Here is a 20,866-nt window from a genome sequence, read left to right as displayed (position 1 = left end):
GCACTTGCTCAAAATGAGATTTGCACTTTTGTGTGGTATTTTCTAATCTGTTTCTAATCTGCATGAATTAACAATACTGCTTTTTTTTTTAAATCAAAATCACTACAGAATGAAATTTTAGGCATGCTTTTTGATCTAGTTAATGCAGCATTATTTGCTGGAATTTTATATCCTAATGATTCTTGATTACAAAATGTAATAGGTAAGTTCTGGTCTTCTACTCTCTGTGCTGTTGCTTTATGGCTTCACGCTTGTAAATATCAAAGTCTAGTAATGCATAAAGTCAATAGATGTGAGAAAGGCAAATGTTAATTTTTTTTTTTTCTTCTTTTTTCTACCACACAGGAAATACAGATTTAGGAATTGAAGAAGAACTGATAGAAGTATCTGAAACTGATGAAGGGTTTTACTCTAGGGCTGCTTCTAGCACAAGTCAGTCTGCCTTGTCTAACAGCAGCAACACGAGCAGTAAGAACCTTTTAGGGAAGAGCCAACGAAGATCTGGAGGAAGCAAAGCTGCAGGAAGAGAAAAAGAAGGAGAAACCTGTAGAGAACACTTGTCACGAAAGCAAACTCAGAGAGCCCTGAGTGAGAACCTAGAGCTTGTCTCTTTGAAGAGACTGACACTGACAACAAGCCAGTCCCTGCCTAAACCTGGTAGCCATAGTTTGGCCAGAACTACCACGACTGTGTTTAGTAAATCCTTTGAACAGGTCAGTGGTGTCACAGTTGTGAATAATCGTGGAGGTGTATCTGGTACAGAGGCAAATAGGTTCTCAGCTTGCAGTCTCCAGGAGGAAAAACTTATCTATGGAACAGAAAGAACAGACCTCCCAGTATTAAGCAAACAACCTAATCAACAGCGACCTCCCAGTATTAGCATAACTTTGTCAACAGATTGATATCATTACACTGGCAAAACGAAATATGGGGTTTTATGCAGATATTGGTACTGTACCTTAAGCTCCTAATACGTCCTGTGTTACTTTCTTAAATCTCAAACCTGTAAATTCTTATTCTGCTCACGTTTGACAGTAGTGGTAAATAGAGTTCTAATTATTCTGCATCAGCTTCAAATAGGTTGGAAAGTTCCTCTCTGACATCCTGCATTTATCCTCCAATTGTTTATGACTTCATGCAGTTTGCATCTTTACCAAATTAACAAATATTGTTTGTTTAGCTACTGACCAAGATGTCTGGCTTTTTACAAATGCACTATTTGGGAACGGAGAGATCCTCTATCCCAGATTCTACTATTCACTACTGCTTAGCATACATAAAACTGCAAGCATCTCTTTTAAGAGGAGCCTTGCAGCATGAGTATAACATTTTGGAATGGCACTGTAAGAATATAAGTGCTCTTCTGTGAGTTACGAGGAAGGTATACTTATATGTAAGGTTAAAACTAGAAGCATCAGTTAGTGTTTGATGTTATGGTGGTTTTTGTTAGTATACACTGCAATGTTCATACTTCTGTACGCCTACAAGTATCTGAGGTAAAGGTGCATTTTGTTTTATATGTGAATCTTTGAAACTGGCCAAATGTCACAAGGTAGCAGTACTTGTGGATGGCAGTTCTTACCACCGACTGCAATAGCCACTTTTCAGACAAGTGTGACTGACTCCTTTCAGTTTCTTAGATGTTGAGCACGAAACTTCTCATGGAAAAGTTGCTGTCATCGGTATTTGTATTACTTATGAGGAAGAGATGAGCTTATGTGGAGGTATCATGTAGAAAATAAGGTATGAACCCTTTGCACTGAATCAAACAATTCAGGAGTGTAACTGCAATTACCATGAACTTGTTACTTGAGACTAATAGTACCAAAGGATGTGTACTTTCGGAAACTTGCAAGCACAAAGGGAAATTACAATGTAAATATAACTAGCAATGTAATTGCTAGTGTTTTGTATCTATTATTTTTCTAGTTAGAAATTGTCAAAGTGTAACATGTTCTAAGTTACCTGACCTGTATGGTGACCTTGTTCGATACCAATTTTTATAAGCTTCAGGCTTTAATTAAAGTAAACATTAAAATGGTTTATGTGGAAATTTGGAGAAGCAAAAAATCAGTGGCAGTGATGATCTGATAGACAGCAAATCATGGTGCGTGTGGAATCAGGGTGATGATCTAATGGCTGGTAATTCCCAGCAGTCCTGATTTCTGCAGCTAGTGATCCTTCGTTGTCAAGGACGTAGGAGGACCTCAGAACAGACCCAAGCACTAACATTAACATTCTGGTAGACATCTGCCTAGAGATGAATGTCGGTGTCCCTTTTTAACTTAAACTGAAGCACAAGCAGCTAATGTTATTCAGGTTTATAGTTGATTAATTAATGAAAAGAGATGAGAAGACGTAACTGATAGGGGGTTAGTTGTATGATTCTACTTCTAAGACAGCAAACTAGTCGTGCACATTTCATAATGTTCCTTCAACTTGTTGAAGTAGCTGCAGCAGTCTATGGATGTTTGTCTTCAGCTGAGTCTGAGTGTAAATGAATGTACCACGCTTTCTCATGCTCTTCAGTTCACTGAATGACACTGTTTTGTTTTAGCAATGTAGTATTTCACCTTCTCACAGTGAAATGTCTTTTGAATTGTAATGAAAATTTACATTCCTGTTGTACAAACTACACACTTGTCTTGTTTAATGTTTAATACCTTGGCCAGTAAAATAAACTGGTAGTTTTTGAAATTATATGCTTTTGTAAATACTTCTTACAGCAGGAAATTTGCCTGTAGTGTTACTGGGGTGGGTTTTTTTTTGTTTTATTTTGTTTTGTTTTGTTTTGTTTTACCAGACTGTGTTGAAATACACATTCGATACTAATGTGTTTGTTTCACATTGACCAGTATGTCTGGACTAACATAAATGTAACAATAGAACGAGGCAGAAGAAGGGCTTTTCAGGCAGCTGGAGAACTGCACAACACATACTGAATGTAGAGTTCTTCCTTTCCTTGACATTTGTGTTGGATATGATGAAAGATAACCTGCAGAACTCCCAGCTGCCACCTGATTTCCTCTTGTGGGGTTCTTGGACTTAACAATATCATGGAAACACAGTAACTAGAATTGAAATAAAAACTAGAATAGGTGGATAAAATTGCAATCGGCAAATGTGACTGCACTAATTATGAGTTAGCACTGAGGATCTAGAACTACCATGTAATTCTTTTGGTTTGGGTTCATTTAATTCATGACTGTTCTAATTACTGTCAGAGTAGATAGTGCTTCAAACTGGGTGTTTGTGTCAAAGGCATCCCTTATATTTGGGAGATGCAGCCACCTCAGCAGCAAGTCATGCCAGTTCTGAAGCATCTAAAATGCCATCGAGTGTAAATACATAACATGATTGGGATGCTGTTAAGTCAGTAAAGTTAGTTTATCCTTTTATTTTATACAAATAATGATTCTAACTGTGGTCTCACTTGAACCTGAAACAGAAACTCACGTTGGTACAACCAGGATTACGTGAGTCTTCATGCTTCCTTTAGAAAACGAAGGGAAAGTTTCGTGGTACCAGAGGCTGCTGCTTCCATACGTGTGTGTCTTTGTAAGTATGTATGCTTAAGTCTCTGGGGTGACATAGGCAATAAGCGTGTCTTAGTGAACAGACATCACTCCTTGATGCTGAGAGAGTCTCAACAATTTTTTTACTGATGAAAATAATATAACTTCCAGCTGTGCTGCTTTCCTTTCTTCAAAAGTATGCAAAAAAGCAGTGGGGGAAGGAAAGCAGAACTGTTAGTTGTCTGAATGTCTGCAGTGTGTTCCAGAAGATGTTCTGTACTGCTTCCAACGCAGAATTGAAGGGAAGGTGGGACCAGAAACAGAGCTATTACTTCTTTCTTGTTACTTCTGAAATATTGAAAGCCTTGGGTTTTTGAGCACTATCTGATCATTTTAGACTAACGAAAGAAAAATATACTAAAGAAGCAGTTCTCTTTTTTTTTTTTTCCCCCTATACTAAAGAAGCAGTTTTTTTCCTATTTTCGGGATATTCTATCGTTCCATATTGTAGTCTACCCGGTTGTAGGTAGTTCTGATGAATGCACCCCAAATGTCATACGTAGTTGCAACATTCTGCAGGAAAAAAATGTTATGTAGGAGTGAATCATCTCAAATTATAATGACAGAAGTTGTTGAATGCTGACATTTACAACTGACCTCATTGTTTTGAATCAGAGGAAACTGTTTCCAATGACAACTTTGAACAGCAACATTTTCAAAACTCTTAAAAAAGCTGAGTAGAATTGTTTTTGTTTAGAAAATCTATAGCACTGATGCAAAAATTGTATGGCCTCCAACCACTTGATCTGGAGCTGCAATGGGTTTTCTGAAGGGAGTAAAGTGCCACTGAATTGTCTTGAATACCCGACAGACTTGATGAGTATAAAAATACACAACTTGTTGCCACCCTTCTCAGTAGGTCTGTGGTCTATGAGGATTTTAGAAATTTCTAGCTGAATTATTTGACAACTTTTCTCAGTGTTTGAGGCTTACATTGCTGCATATATATCTATATATAATTCCGTATAATTCTGTAATTCTAAAACAGCAAATTAGATGTGCACATTTCACAGTGTCCACTGCAGCCAGCAGGATGACTGTAGCTGGATGCTTCTTAACCTGAGAGTCTGAGTCTGAATGTGCCACACTTCCTCAGTTTTTGGTTTGCTGAGTGATGTTTTGCTTTAGCAATTTTTAGTAAAGGTTTTAACCTTACAGTGTTTTCTGAATTGTACAAGAAAATTTACATTCCTGTTGTATCAACTAAAGACTTGTTTTGTTTGGTGTTTAATACTTTGGCCAGTAAAATAAACTGGTGGATTTTGAAGTTGCATGCTTTCATAAATACTTAATACAGCAGGAAAAATCGTTTTTTTTGTTTCTATAGGCTTTGTTGAAGTACACTGTAATATATTGAGCTTTTTCATTATATGTGTGTAGAAGCCCTGGTAAGGTTGTCTTCATTACTTTCAACATGCCAACCAGGTATCCTGCACAGAGCATGGGCTCTATGGAAGCAGGCAAGTCACCCTGTCCAACCCACCTGGCTGAGAAGTGCTGACCCTCAGATGCCTGCAAGCAGGTGAGTTGTAGCCAGAAACACGGCCATCCTTGTCACTGCTGTGGTACTGTTTGGGCAGCTCTGTGATAACCTTAATATAGCAGCATTTTGATACACAACTGCTCTGTATCTTCTTTAGATCTTGTATTCAGCAGTTCTCACTATTTCTGTGTTTGAAGCACCAGCAATCCTGGAGGTCAGTTGTAACAAGTCTCTTGAGAATGATGTTTGTAAAAGCCTGGAAGGGGAGCCAATGCAACTGGCTCTACAAGTGGTGTGGTGTTTCTTGTGCTGCTCAGCCAGAAGGTGTATCACTTCCCCAGCTCTGACAGTACAGAAGTAGTGCTTAGGTTCCTTTTTCAGAAAACCACAGTGTGGCTGAGGCTGGAGATCGTCTCATCCACCTCCTCTGCCTCAAGCGGAGTCAGCCAAGTCAGATTGCTCAAAGCCACATGCAGTTTGGTTCTGTGCTCACTGCCCCTTGCGCTGCCCCTGGGCACTACGTGAAGACTGGATTTCCTAGCCCTACCTGTGCACGCTCAAAGGGACTCTCTAATCCTCCGTGGTCTCCTGCTTCCACCTCCTGTGTGCTTCCTTTTCACAGGTAAGTAGAATGGAGAGCCCCATGTCTGTGCACACAGGCCTGCTGGCTCTGCTTGACTTCCTGTGTGTTGGGATGGGCCAGTTTGCGAGCCTGGAGGAGCCCCCACCCAGTTCTGCTGGGTCTCACTGCCCTCCAGGATGGCCTCCCTGTCTCCAAACAGACGAGGTCTGTTTGCAGGTATGGGGTTGCATTTTGCACAAAGTTCCTTAACCTACCCTTACAAATGTGGTCTCTGGTGCAACGCTGTGGAGGAACCTGCACGAATGGAAGAGCTTGTCTAAATAGCAGCTGTGAGAATCTTATGTTTTGGGAACAATGTTCACTTTCTTTTTTTTAAATCCCAAATCTTTAACCTGTTGATTCAAATGGTCAAAACATAAATTATCTCTATGTGTATGGATGAGAAAGGAAATCTCAGATTCTTAACAGTTCACTTGGTCTGGCAAGGGTCTAGTTAGGGATTCCCAGCTTGGAATTTTGGTTTCTGAGGTGTAGGGTTTGAGCTTGGGGCTGTGACTGTCCTATGAAAGTGTAAGATTTGCTATTTCAGTGACAGTGAGTGAAAGAGAATGCTTAGGATGGGCTCTTAACATGGCTTCAAGTAGGAATAGTTACTGATTAGTGGAAGAGAATTTGAATCTCCCTTTTCCAAAATGTGGCAGGAAGTACAAAAAATAGTGGTGCCTCCAAAGCACAGCTCTTAGCTGGGGGGGAGTGGGGAATATAACAGAGAGCCTCTCTGTGGGGAACTGTGGAGTGGGAGAGGAACCTGCAGGTAGCACAAGCATTGAGAATTTGGAATGGCATTTGTTCGTACTGACTTTACAGCTGGCCGCCTGCATTTGATTTGGTTGCTTTTTGTGTTAAGTGTTAATTTAGCTCTGTATTAAAGGGAACTTCAGCACGCTCGTGTTCTCTCACCCAGCGGCTGCCAGGTAACAACACCTGCCAGTTCTGGCAGATGGGAGCGTGTCCCTGTGACTGGGGCAACTGCTGTGGCACGAGCCTCTTTGCTGCAGGTGTTGCTTCATTGACTCTGAAATGAGGGCATGTTTAATTGCCTGTAACCTTGAATTTCCTGGGACAGTGCTGAACGTACTGGTGCAGAAGGGCTGGTGGAAGCGGGGCTGAGTCACACAGACAAGCCCAGCAGTTGTTAGTGCTGTAGGGCTGACTAACGCCGATGCTCCTGGCTGCAGCTTCTCAGGCTGAAGTGTGGTGGTGGATTTCTGTAGTGTGAGGATGTTCCTGTTGGACAGGATCTCGCTGCACAGGGCCAAAATACACACGAGTGTTTGGATCGATCATTTTAGCATAGCCCTGAATAATGCCAGAAGTGCCCTATTTTAACTATGGGTCTTACTAACAGGTAGAAGTCCAGGAGGAATAGACCTGACTTACTGGTGCTGCAGGCCTTGAGGCAGCAATTCACTGGAAGTAAAAGGGATGGTACTGGGGAGCCACAATTCAGCTGAATCTGTTTGGATTTTTTGAGTAAGTGTGAAATAGCAGCACTCCTGAACACCTAAAGCAGGGATGGAGGGATAAAACTGGAGCACAGATCTCTTTACAGTGTTTCTGCCATTCTTTAGTCAGAATCTCACTTAAAAATATGCAATATCTTCAGCTGCTTTGAGGTTTAAAGGTAGAATAGCATCAAGGCTGTGAGTGCCTGTAACTAAGTGACAGCTATTCAGCTCCAGCTCAATCCTCTGACAAATGTAAGGTCTTTCATTTGTTGTTCAGTCTGCAAAGGAGCTTCTCACCTGCCTTGCAGGCTGCCTTTGTAACTTGAAATGCCTTCAGTTGTATGAGCTCTTGTTTTTGTGCTGCTAGTTCAGGAAACCTCGCTACAGAAGCGTTGTCACTGACCCTAATATGAACCTGGCTTCTTCTTGTGGGTAGGCAGAATTCTGCAGGGAGGAAGGGCAGGAGGCTGCAGGCAGCAACATGGGCTGGAGGGGTGAGGTCAGGGGTCTGGGATGGGACCCAACACTGAGCCCTAGCAGTGCTCCTGAACCACTGCGCTTTGGTCTCTCAGTGATTACTCCATTGCTTGGCATCATCACCCCAAAGCAAAAGTGTGTAGGGATAAATAGCCTGAAGAAAGGACTGGGTGATGGTGTTGTGTAGCATCCACTGCTATCGCCTGTCTTTTTGCCAGAGGTTGGCATAGGGGATGCAGGCAGCAGTGTGCTCTCAGTGAGTGACAGAGTGTTTTTGTGCCTTCAGAGGAGCATTGGGTGAAGCTGCTGTGCTGCCTGCGAGCACAAAAGAGTTTTGACGCACTCCAGTAATGCTGAGATGAATAACTTCTTAAATATGTCAACAAAATGAGTTACTAGGTAGATCCGAGGCAGTTGATGCCATAATTTGATTCTAGGCAGAAAGACAGTGCCTTAGGTGGAAGAATATTCTATTTCAAGATATTAAACAGCTTTAATATATGTTGACATTCAGCGTCACACTCGTAATCCCTGTAATTACTCCTTCCTCCTTTATGAAAAGCTGGCATGGTACTGCTCAGCACTGAGGGACAGTTTTGTTTCATGCCTGAAAGAAAGAAGACGTTGCATAAAGCACACTCTGTGCTGAGCTGTGGGGAAATAGGTGACTGGAGAACAAAACAGGAGCTGTAAGAGCGGCTCTGTCTGGTTCGCTTCCTCTGTATCTGTCTCTTCAGGCAGCTTTGAATGAATGAAGATACTGAGCAAAACGAGACACAAAGAGGAGAGCTCTGCTACAGTGAGCCCCAGCAGACTGCAGCACGGGCAGCCCCTTCCCGTTGTGCTTTGTGCTGTGTCTGTTTCCTGGGGGCATCCTGGGCACTGGGGAGTGCTGTGGGAACCAACAGGGAATCAGGTGGGGGTGGCTGCGGGCAGTGCCCTGGCTCTGTTCTGCTCTGTGTGTGTCTGAGCATTGATGGTTTTCTTGATGGAAGACAAATTCTATCAATAACTGTAGATCCTTCTCTCTTCTGGAAGTTGTTGAACAAAATGTCCCTAGAAAAAATAAAATAACAAAAAGAACAGAAGGGGAGGAGCAGGAAAAGAGGCCGAGATCAGCAAATGCAGGAAAATGTTTTCCAGGAGATTGTCGTTGCCACCCAGTGGTCATTCAGTACAGCGATGCACGTCCAAAGGCTGAAGCGTGGCACTCAGTACGCCGCTCAGTGCTGCACCTGCTGCTCGCAGGGGTACGGAGGGGTTGGGGACTGCATGTCCAAGTGTGCCCCGCTTTGCACCATGTGCCTCAGGAGGACCTCGGGGCTTCAGAGGGGTGGCCGGGTTGCAGCTGACCCTTATGCCATTGAGAAAAACTCCATGAATCACAACGTCTGGGGCTCATCTCCTGCCAGCTTTTAATTATCACAATGGATTAAATTTCCACGACCCTTCAGCTGTAACAGAAGCCTCCATGCTGTCTGCTGTGCTGTGAAGAAGTGCTTGCGGGGAGCTTTCATTTACTTATTAATTGCAGTTTTTCTTACCTGGGCCTGCACTGTGAAGCAGTGGTTGGACACTTAGTTTATTAATGACTTTAAGCTAAAAGAGGGGGGATTTAGGTGAGATGTTATATAGAACATGACTGAATTATCTTAAAAAAGAACAACAACAAAAAACCCCAATACCTGCATGGAATTCTATGGAATCATGGAATGGCCTGGGTTGAAAAAGGACCACAATGCTCATCCAGTTTCAACCCCCCTTCTATGTGCAGGGTCGCCAACCACCAGACCAGGCTGCCCAGAGCCACATCCAGCCTGGCCTTGAATGCCTCCAGGGATGGGGCATCCACAGCCTCCTCGGGCAACCTGTTCCAGTGCATCACCACCCTCTGTGTGAAAAACCTCCTCCTAATACCTAACCCAAACCTCCCTGTCTTAGTTTATCATAGAATCATAGAATATGATCCTTTTCAACCCAGGCTAATGATCATCCTAGTTTCAACCCCCCTGCCATGGACAGGGTTGACAACCACTAGACTAAAAAAACAATTAAAACCATTCCTTCTTGTCCTATCACTACCCATCCTTGTAAACAGTTGTTCCCTCTCTTGTTTATAAGCTCCCTTCAAATACTGGAAGGTTACAGTGAGGTCTCCCCAGAGCCTTCTCTTCTCCTAGCTAAACAAAGGCCCATTCCCTTAAGCACTCTTCACAGGAGAGTAGCTCCAGCCCTCTGATCATCATAGTGGCCCTCCTAACATATGTCAAAAGAGCAATGCTGGTTAGCTGCTTAAAACTGACAAATTTTAACTTTTTATAAGTTATTCCATTACATTTGTGGGATTATAGTTTTGCTGTCATACTGCTCAGTGTTAATGACAGCAATTACAGAGCTTAAGTGAAGGAAACTCGTCTAAAATATACTGTGTGTGCTGTATGTGGAAGGCTGCTCTGCTGTCTGTCCATTCCTGGTGCCCACCAATGTGAATAGGTGTGTGCAGACATGTGGCCATGCAGCTCGCTTTGGCTGGCTCCATTCTGGATGCCACACATAAATGTGATATTTTGTGATGACAGGAAAACTATTAGTCCAGTATGTCAGACTGCATGCTGTAGGCAATGCGTTTGATGAGCTTCATTCTCTGCTGTCTTGAACAAAAACTGGTGAGTAGTGTTGAGGCATTCTTTTGAAAAGGAGAGAGGTGACCTGATAACATTTAGTTGTTAGAAACTGGGGAAATGTCCTGCTGCCTTGAGCCAGAGGTGAAAATGCATCACTGACACATTTATCCTCTGTACCTGGAGGAGGAGGAGATGACATTTCCACCTGATGCAGAGGACTCAAAAGCATAGATGGAAAATGGAAGGATAGTCAATGGTTTGCCCATTTTGCTACCACATTCTCCTCACAATAACTTCAGTCAGAAAAGTTTGTTCCAGAAGGTCAGCACAGAAATAATCTGATTTCGGTAGATAGCAATCTCACTATATGTGCTGCCCCATGATAAAATGCACTTTTTTTTTTTTTCTGAAATCAATGCAATGTCCTTCAGATACAGTTTTGCTCTCCTCTGTCTCTAAGGAGAGGTGCAGGCATTTCCACACACCTGGAATGAAGATGGATTTGGGTATGTCTGAAGCAAAGAGGGGAGAGATATGAGCCTACTGAGAGTTGCTTAGGGTGCTATGCTCTAGCAGGCTGAGCTGAAAGGCACTTATTGAAAGCATTTGCACTTCTGAAAGCACAGGGATCTATCTATGAGTTGCTATCTGCTAAAGCACCAGACTTTTCAGAGCAGCGTGCCCAGAAATGCTGGTATTAGTGCTTAAAATGTAAGTGTTCATACATCACACCACCTGCACTTGTCTCTAGTTGTGGTGTAAAAAAATACTATTCTGCCTTTTCCATTTTACCCAGAGATCAAATGCGGTATTTTGCAACACTGTCACTGAGCCACATGGATACGTGCTTCTCCTGAGCGCTGCTCCTGGTTGGTGGCAGCAGCTCCCATGTAGCTGTTTCTGCACATGGAAACTGCAGTGACAGACAACAAAACAAGGATGACTTTTGGGCCCAGTATTTTTATTTCTGTGCTGGCAGCTGTAACTGCTCCCAGGAGCAGTTACAAGTAACTGGCTTACAGGAGCTGTCTTTGAAACTCTTTGTGCAATGCACGGAATAACCCAAATGAGCAGGGCGAAACCAAAAGCAGGACGCAGCAGTACTGAAAGCTTACACACAGGTCAGAGTCATTATGGCTTGTGGCCAAAGGAGTTTATTTTTTCTTGTCACAGGATGTCAGACAATATGAGGCCTTTTAGCAGCATTTCTCAAACTTTTTGCTTTCCTTTCGAGTCAACAGAAACTCAGCTGTTCGAAGGTGGGTGAGGCCAAACTGCAGCACAAACTTTCCTCTGGAGGAAGGGACCTAATCCCACTAACCTGCTCCACTGAGATGCTGTGCAGTTTCAGTGCCAAGACACTGATTTGGTAATTGTGGCTTCTTCTCACAACCTGGCTAGGGAAAGCTGCCTTGCTGCTCAGCAGCACTTTGTCTTCATGATTTATATGTTGCTTGATACAGCTAACCACGATGTTGCAGTGTGAGAACTACTTGCTATCAGTACAGAGCTTGCTTGCTGCAGGAGCTTCTCCTCCACATAAATGCCTGTGCTGTGAACTGCTTTACTATCAAATGGGGCTTCTGCAAGAAAGGAATGCATCAGAGACAAAAGAATGTGTATGTTCGTTGTCATGTTCCATTCAAAATATGTAAAAAGAAAAAAACACCATAATTAACATTGCATTTGAGCCTGCTTGACTGTAGTAAGCATGACCTACAAACCCAAGGAATGCTACTGAGATTTCCCTGAAAAATGATGAAACCATTTGTCTACTGAAAGGTTCGATTTTAAAATATGAACGTGCTTTCCATCAAAAAATATCCTGAAATTTATTTCAGTTAATGCCATTTATGTTACTCGCTCTTCCCTGTTGAACTGGGTGTCCTGGATTTCAATACATGCTGGTGTGCTGTGTATTCCAGTCGTGACTGCAGCAGTGCAAAACGTGTTTGCTTAATGAAGAGCATTAGCAGAACTCAGACGTAGTCCATCTATTAGATGGTTCTCCAGGAAGTGACATTTCTGCACAGCTCATCAGTGACATCCCCTGTTCCTTCTCTTGGCCACTTTTGCAAGCTTCCAAGCATGTTTGTGAATATGACCAAATTCTGGCCTTCAAGATCAAAGATCTGTCCACATCTCTCTCTGGCACTATGGATCTGGGATGTTGCAGGCCAGTATCAAGAATCCTGCCAATCTTGTGCGTATCTGTGATTTATAATGTAGAATACCAGCTAGACTTTCATAATATGCTTAGTACTGAATAGTTGACAGAAGTGGAACCTACCAAGGAAACAAATGCCAAAAAAGCAGTGTGAACAAATTTAAGAATCTTCTATGTAAAGGGGTATGTTTCTGGCTTGGAGCAACTGGGGAGAAGAAGAAATACCTAAATATAGGACCCCAAAAGGTGTAAAAGAAGTGTTGGATGCTGAAGTACGTCAGGAACAAGATTTGTGATGAGTAAGAGCTTCAGCTGCTGGAAGCAGAGCCTGCTGGCAGGTAGCAGACTCCATGATCTTCTGAACAAAGAACAAATCCTTGCTGATCCTCTCCTACTTGTGACAGTAAGTATAAACATATGAAATCATTGAAAGAGGGAATGATGCCTGAGCACTCATTTAAGGATTCTGGCAACCTGACAGCAGTAAGCTTTACTTCCAAATGATGTGGAAGCAATTTTCAGTCTAGCGAAAACTCCTATTTCTGAAAGTACGTTGCTAAAATCACTGATGTTAATCATATGGGATTGTGTGTTATGCATGGCATAATACACTTGTTTGCTCTTACTTGATTTTGGTTTTATTTATCCAAAAAAATAACAGTATTTTATTGGCAAAGGATTCTTGTTTTTTTTGTCATAAGCATACAACAATGTAGTGGTTTTTTCACAAAGCATATAGCCACCCATGTGTTTCTGTGTCAAGAAATACAGAAATAACTTTTGTTCTGCCTGCTTACAGTAATAGCTACTGTTTGATGTCAGTTTTGTATTATTTGCAGTTCCCTCTGTCACTGAGATGGGCCTGCTCAGCAGAACAAATATGAGCGTACATAAGAGCAACATTTTATGTTTTTGAGGTAGCACTATCTTAATTACTCTTAAATCACGAGCTTCTTAAATATTTTGTGTATTACAAATAAAAGGGAGAAATGATTACAAACAAGAGAGAAGACACATTACCTAAGAGCAGTGTAAGAAAAGATCAGTGTGGAGATAGAAACTCCTGTGAAGCTTGCAGCAGGAAAGACCTGCTGTGCCCAAATGCACAAGTTTGTCTTCCCTTAACTGTCAATGGTTTTAAGATTCTGAGATGTAACTAGTTACAGAGATAACAATAGCAAGGTAAAAGTCTCCCTTAACTCAGTGTATTGAACAGGTTCAGCTACTGCTGTGGAACTATCCTTCCATTTTCCCCCATATTCAGAGCATTTTCAACATTAATTTTCATATATGCTTTATGTCACATAATTGCTTTCTCAACAATGATTTATTTGTATGTGATTTTTATGTTTACAGCTTACAAGCTATCTGCCACAAAAACTGCATTCTGCATTTAAGAATGCAGAATGGGTTTATTTACGGTTGTAATCCAAAGGGAATTTTATCAAGCAGTTTCTGGTTTTGTTATGGAGCAAAAGGTAAACAAAGGCACCTAGAGACTGGGAAGATGGGTTTATATTTATCTGGGGCAGATGGATGCTGTCCTTACCATGAACCCACAGCTTTTCTCTCCACCTGCAGAATGTATCTGTTCTTCTGTTGTATTGCACTTCTGCACTCAGTTCTGCTTAAAGACTAAGAAAAAAGATTAACCACACAAGCAAAAGATTCTGCATATTGAAATACAGTAGATCTAAAAAATACTGGAAGACATTGGTGGTTTATTGGAGGTAAGGTTTAATTCTGCACTGAAAATATGGCATTATGGTATGTATTCTGCCCCAAATTATAGCATTAGGCCTGGGAGCATTGAACAATTTTTTGGAAACTTATGGATAGCAATTTATAATTAGGGATGAATTAAAGAGATCTAACAGAGAAACCTTGAATGTAAAGTAATAGGTTTTGGGGTTATTGCCACGTTGTACTTCAAATCCCTGCCAGATATTTCCAACTCCTATTTTAACATGATTTGTTTGGAAATAAACCAGAAATGAGTAACACGCTAACAGGTTATGCAGTATTTCATTCTGAATGGTAAGTGTCCTCGGAGTCATAAACTAACGACTAATTCACACCATCAGCATGTCACCACTGCAAACTGGCAGTAAGAGGAAAAAAGGGGAAAAAAGCAGCGTGTAAAGAGCTTGCTCACTCTACAGAGTTTTTAATATGCAACACCAAACGTTCTGTGGTATATCTTATACAAGTCTTAGAAATGGGAGGCTTTGTAATGGTGTGCCTCCAGCCCTTTCTAAAAAGGGAAAGAACAATCTATATGCTGAGGCTGATTAAGGAAAAAAAAAGAAAAGAAAAGAAAAAAAAAGCAGAGCCGTTTTATGCTCTAGAAAGCTATTATAACGAATAATGACTTCATAAGAGCATACAGAGGAAGTGGAATACATATATTTAATCAAATAAAATTAGTGATTGTATTTAGCTATTAAACGTAGTGCCGTAATGAAGGATAGCATTCAATGGTGAGTCACATAAAGCCCATGAATGCTATTGACCATGGGTACAGTAGATACAGTGGGCTTGGTGAGTTCATAGGAAGCCTCACATTTTGCTCGTAATTTAAGATGATGGGAGAGGAGGAACAATTTTTTAGCATCTTCATCCTTCACCTACATTTTAAGTACACATTTCCTAGTACTGAGATTGGAATGGCTTTGAAGGCCTACATAGAAAAGTTAGAGTACAATCTAACTTAATGACAAATATACACAAAAACGCAGAGTACTTGTTTTAGTAAAAACACACTACTTTTAATGCAGACCTTTGGCCACCTGATCTGACCTCCACCTAGCTTTCTGAAGACAGTATTCTTCACAAGAGCTATGCTCTGTCTCTCAGGTTACCTGTCTATTTCACCAGTGTAAGCTCCTGAGCAATTTTGACTGCATCACTTCTATAGTGTTTGCAACAGCTTGACCTACCATCATTTATGCAAAAAAATGTGCTTGAGCACTAGACTAGATCACAGAAATTTGGATTTTGTTCTTGCATCTGCATGTCACCTAGACAGATACCTTGCAAGGCTACCTCCCTATGCCTTAGTTTCTTCACCTGTAAAGTGGGGATAATGATATTCACTCACTTTTTAAAACCATTTTAAGATATACGTGATTAATTGCCTAGCAGGGATTCTCCCTGGGGAATATCACACAGCTGCTAATAAACTGACTCATCCACTTTCATATTATTGTTTTTATTTAAACATTCACTATTTCTTTGCTGTGACATTGCAAAACACTCATTTTGTCAAACAGCAATTGTAAAGAAGCTTTTATCCAGTGCAAGAATAATTAGAATCGTGGAGAAATGATGAGACTGCCATCAGCTCTGAGCTTGAGGAACTCTCTTGTATTTTAATTTCAAGAAATCAAAGCAGAAAAATAGTTTCCAGTTCAAGTCTGCCCTCCACTGGTATTAATGAAACACTGCTAATAATATTTGAATTAATATTGTCTTTATATAATGAAGAAGGGGAACTAAATTCATAGAGGTTGACATAGTTTATTAATTGAGACCTTTAGAAGACTTCTATTTTTTTCATTTTTTATAATAGCTAAATACTTTGTAAATATATTTTTTTAAAGGTTCATGTAGGCTCACTGCCTGATTCCTGTTTTTCGGGCTTTTAAAAGCTCACCAGCATTTCATTCAGATCAGACAGTTGTTAAAAGTAACATACACATGAGAAGTACTTTTCTGCACGTGGCTTTTAAGGGATTTAACAGAAAAACTACAGAAAAATATTACGCTATGATACAATTAACAATTCTAATATACTGTGCTATCTATGTCAGTCCAGTAATAATGTCATAAAAGAGACCAGTGTCAGTCTAGTCTAGCATTCTCCCTCTAGAAGCAAGTTTTCCTCATAATATGTGAAAAACCAACTTCTATTACTGTTTATTTTAGAGAGAACTTTCCATCACAAATCCCACATGCAATTAACACATCTCTTAACTCAGGAGGACTCATTTTCTTTTCCGTATTTAAAGCAGGAAGGTAACTGGAAAATAATACTTACACAGATTCACATAGTACGATTTCAATCCCAAGCTGGCATTTGTGTCAGGAATATAAAATTTGTACTGCTATGAATTGGGAGATAAGGCACCTCTGGTTAATTTTTCTTGTCATCTTCATGCTTCATTATCCTTAACCGCATTTAATCTCCTGTGGCTGCTACTTAAGGCTAAAATGAAGGAGTAAAATGCAGTTTCGTTGGATATACAGTGTTAATGCAAACTTGAATAAATGTAAGAAAAAAAAAGTGTTACAGAATGATAATTTTATTTTGGGCCTTTAAATGCTTGAAAATTAGGGTCAAATTTGTAGTCTGCACCAAGTATGGATAACAGACTTTATAATGCAGAACATAAGGAATTTTCAAAAGTTGCTTGAATATCCTATGCACCTGATAAAATTATTGTAGAAATGATTCAAAATAAAAACTTCAGGAGTACGTATAACGTTTCATATGAAGCAGCGATAAGGAACATAGCAAATCTCTTGTAACCTCTTTTCTTCTTCTTTAGACAGGATGCTACGCCAAAGTCTACTCAAATCTCATTAATTAGGGCCATATGCACTGTTGCTACAAATCACCCTCCTTAAGTGGATTGAAAAAATAACCCCAGTATCCAGAATGTCTCAATTTTAGCCCTTATAGATCAGCTGTAGGAGCTTTTTAGTAATCCCAAGTGAAAAGCAACAGCAATGCCACATTGAAACACCGGTGAGTATTTCCCCAGATGGTGACAGTGCTCTATGCATTACTGGAAAGAGTCCAAAGGAACATTGCAGATAAGTGTCTTAGGCTGTCAGTATGTCAATGCTGAGAGAAGATACTCTAAAAAAAAGAAGATGTATATGAATTTTAATTACAATTCTTATTTTTCAAATGCTTGACATCCATGTTCTGTACCAAAGAGAAATACCTCATTTTCATATACATTTTTCTGTAAACTATGACAGAGACCTTACATTCTCTGTTTTAAGGTTGCCTAACCTTAATTCAATGTACTAAGGTTGGAATTGGTATAAACAAACACAGTAAGAGCAAAGACTGTTGTAGAAATGGGAATATCATCATTCTTTTCCTTATTTGCTTCCATCATAGTAAGAATCTGCCTAAAACAGGCAGACCTTTTAAATCCTATAAAATCTTTTCAGATTTTTTCTCTAGATGAGATTGGTTGACAATTAGAAAGTATGCATTCAAATGTTTTTTGAGGAAAATCTTTCTAAAGCCATTGACAGTTTCTCTCCTCAGATGCTTTAAAAAACAAAACAAAAACCCAAAAGTTAATTTAAAAACAAAGAATGAGAGAATACGGATATTAGTTTTGGCCTCAGAAAATCCTTTAATCCATCAGACTTCTGCATATCACTATAAGTATGCAAGTAATCAGATGATTGTTTTCATCCCTGGCCAAATACCGCAATCACAGCAATGTGCACATAAGAACTGTTGTATTTTTAGAGTAACCACTTATAGAAAGATAGCAGTATCTTTAATGCAACGTGTCATTTTCATTCTTAAATGAAAATGGGGAGAATGGGACAGTCAGGTTCCAAATGAAAATAAAGTTGAGTAGCAGATAATATTCAATTTTTAAGCACAACAATACTTTTTTTCAGAGACCTCTGAAAGCATTTGATGAGGTTTTGCTGAATGTTGTTTAATCTCAGCTGCTGTTTCTCCTTCACTGGCTTCAGGAGCTGGAATGAAAAATAATGTCATTATTGTGTTTGCTCTCAAGTCCATATTAAATCTCAATCCTCTTGTCCCCCAGTCTGCATGCACAGCCAGGATTGCCCCAGCTCAGGTACAGAATGCAGCACTTGCTCTTGTTAAACTTCATGTGGTTGATTATTGCCAGCCCTTTAATTTGTGGAAGGCACAATCCAATACCCTACAGTGGCCAGAGTACAACCAATTGAGTATCACACAGAAAATCATATGAAAGAGACAGTAATCCAGACAGAAAAAAATTTATATGCATCTCTGCTCCGGATTTCAAATATGTTTTGAAAATATGCTAAATTAAGAAACCCAAACATATTTAACCCCAAGTAATATTGCTTTTACAACTACCAAGAGAAAATGAGATGTCGTAGAATTCTGGCGTTTCCCAAGCAGCACAATTGCATAGCCTTAGTCTTTTTTGGCTGCAGTAGTGCTTTCCATTTCTATTTATCTCTGTGAAATGTGGTCTCTGCAAACGGAAAATGTGCATTTCCCAGACCAGTGGTACTGCAGAGTAGCTGGGATGTACTAAATGAATATTAAAATGGAATGGAAGAAAAGGACCATCCTTACAAGGGCACAATAGACAGCTTAATTATCATAATAAAGTAAAATATAATGCCCACTCACAACACACTGCAGATGCAAGAAATGAGAGCTATAGGGGAAAGTTTCTGTTCTCTGAAAATAATTCCTTGACTTGATATGTGTAGGAAAGGATGGAAGAAGGAGCACAGATGGCAGATTTTTAGGAATACCCTTTCTCAAGAACATCCATACTGATGTAACTAGTGACAGTTAAACAGGTTTATACCTGAAGAAGACAGAGCTGTTAGATCATTTGGATCAATTATTTAGTACACTTGACCTTATGAATCCTACTTGCACTACGATTACCTAAGACTGAAGAAAACATCTCCTTAGAGGCAAGAAGTGGAAAGATCCAAATTTGTTAGTGCTATGCAATGGGTATGGCAGTCACAAAGGAACTGACACACGGTATGGTACGACAGGATTCACGATCTTTAGAAGTATTTTATAAAAGCTGTTCTTGGGAGGGAAGATGCCACTTCTAAGTTGAACATGAGAAGTCATTACTGACTTCAAATTTCCAGCTTTAATAAAAGATAATTAAAAAAAAAAAGTAACATTAGGCATAAAGTACTCAACTTAAGGAACAGAAATACAGCAACATGCTGATGCAGAAATACCAAGCTAGATGTGACAAAGTAGGAATGTGCGACCACCTTGGTAAGTACAAAATAACCTTTAATACTAGCTAGAAAAAACAACTGACAGAACATTTCAGAAGCAGTTCTGCCTTGTATGGGTGAAGTGTCTGTATTATTAGCTGCTTAAGACTGCCAAAGAAAAATCTTCATTAATATGTTCCATAAACATGAATGTATGAAGGCACACTCTTTTTGAGAACATGTAGACTCACAGTCCCTTCATACTGACGTTCACCTACTGAACCATGACCTATTCCCAACAGGGATAAGCTGTTCAGCTGACAAAAAAGCCACTCATGGACTCTAAGCCTCAGCTTTACCTGTTAGACATCGTTAGGTATGTTACCATGCGATACTGACTTTTCCCCTCCTGTTTAATGCATAGGTGAGCACATATGCGCTGGATTTCATGAACAAAGGCTGTTTGTGCATTCTATACCCTGACATACAGCAGGTTTGTCATCCCATCACCAAGATGCTCCTCCGTCCCCCACACTTTGACTATTGGTAGAGACTGGCAAGGTGGCTGCAGGCCACCAGGATCAGTCATGTGGCTTGCAGATTGTCACCTATCCATATCTGAGAAGCAAGGAGCTAGCTATGATCTTGTATCTTCATCATCACTTATGGGCAGAATATGCATCTGTGTACTGGAAGAATAAACATGGAAAAAGCTATGTAAGTGATATTACGGTCCTGGATTTCTATTATTTTTTATTCTAAAAGCACTGCCCTTTTGTTAATGTGACAAGTGGGCTGCTGAATTGCAAGCCATCTGTTGCCTTAAGCAAACCAACACATACGCAGAACTTTATAACTACGTCTAGTTGGTAAACTGTGATTATAAACGAAGCAGGATGGAGATTAGGAAAAACATATTTTCATAAGGAATGGTGATTGATGCCCTGGAATGGGCTGCCCAGGGAGGTGGGGGAGTCAGCAGCCCTGGAGGCGTTCAGGAAGCACACGGATATGGCACCGAGGGACACGGGCAGTGGGGATGGGTTGGTGGTTGGACTAGAGGATCTCGGTAGTCTTTTCCAACGCTAATGGTTCTATGAGGAACTATGTGGATGTCTGCAGTGCCACAAGCTGTGATTTATCCGGTAAGATATTTCCCCCCCAGTTTCCATGCACAACTAGATCCCCTCCAAGCTTCGGGAGCAGCCCGAGCCGCGCTGGCGGCCCTGGCACAGCCCGCTGCTCCTCACCGTGCCGCTCCCCAAGAGGCGCCGGGCAGCCGCAGGGCCGCGTCCGCCACGGCAGCCAAAGGCAGCGGGCCACGTGGGACACAGCGCCCGCTGGGACAGCGCAACGCCAATGCCATTTTCGGCGTCACCCGGAAGCACTGCTCTCGGCGCTCCAGCTCTGCCCTTCACTTACCCGCAGCCGCGTCCAGCCTCGGCAGAGAGCGGCACGCAGGGGCACGTCGGGACGCAACAGCGGGCCGCGG

The 20,866-nt window shown here is 40.9% G+C and overlaps 1 protein-coding gene, 1 long non-coding RNA gene and 1 other non-coding gene across 5 annotated transcripts in view; 1 reads left to right on the top strand and 2 right to left on the bottom strand.

Moving 5' to 3' along the window:
* FAM126A (family with sequence similarity 126 member A) overlaps nucleotides 1-2,700 on the top strand; it is a 35,790-nt gene extending 33,090 nt beyond the window's left edge. The window contains exon 11 of one of the 3 annotated variants that reach the window (XM_010712763.3): nucleotides 346-2,700. In XM_010712763.3, the coding sequence (XP_010711065.1) occupies nucleotides 346-902 (557 nt within the window). In that variant the 3' untranslated portion in view covers nucleotides 903-2,700. The remainder of the gene's footprint in view (nucleotides 1-345) is intronic. The other 2 variants (XM_019616462.2, XM_010712765.3) reach the window with 2 other exon arrangements.
* An 8,000-nt stretch (nucleotides 2,701-10,700) lies between these two features.
* On the bottom strand, nucleotides 10,701-20,866 carry LOC104911485. Its single transcript, XR_002116057.2, has 4 exons — nucleotides 20,797-20,866; nucleotides 16,457-18,153; nucleotides 13,967-14,052; nucleotides 10,701-11,833 (listed from the first exon to the last, which is right to left on the bottom strand). It is a non-coding gene; the product is annotated as an uncharacterized LOC104911485 (long non-coding RNA).
* LOC116216782 lies at nucleotides 17,779-17,866 on the bottom strand. Its single transcript, XR_004160234.1, has one exon. It is a non-coding gene; the product is annotated as a small nucleolar RNA SNORD93 (small nucleolar RNA).

Source organism: Meleagris gallopavo, chromosome 6 (genome assembly GCF_000146605.3).
Source record: "Meleagris gallopavo isolate NT-WF06-2002-E0010 breed Aviagen turkey brand Nicholas breeding stock chromosome 6, Turkey_5.1, whole genome shotgun sequence".
NCBI lineage: Eukaryota > Metazoa > Chordata > Aves > Galliformes > Phasianidae > Meleagris > Meleagris gallopavo.
Note: the sequence above shows the minus strand (reverse complement) of the source record. Positions and strands in the feature narration are given on the sequence as shown.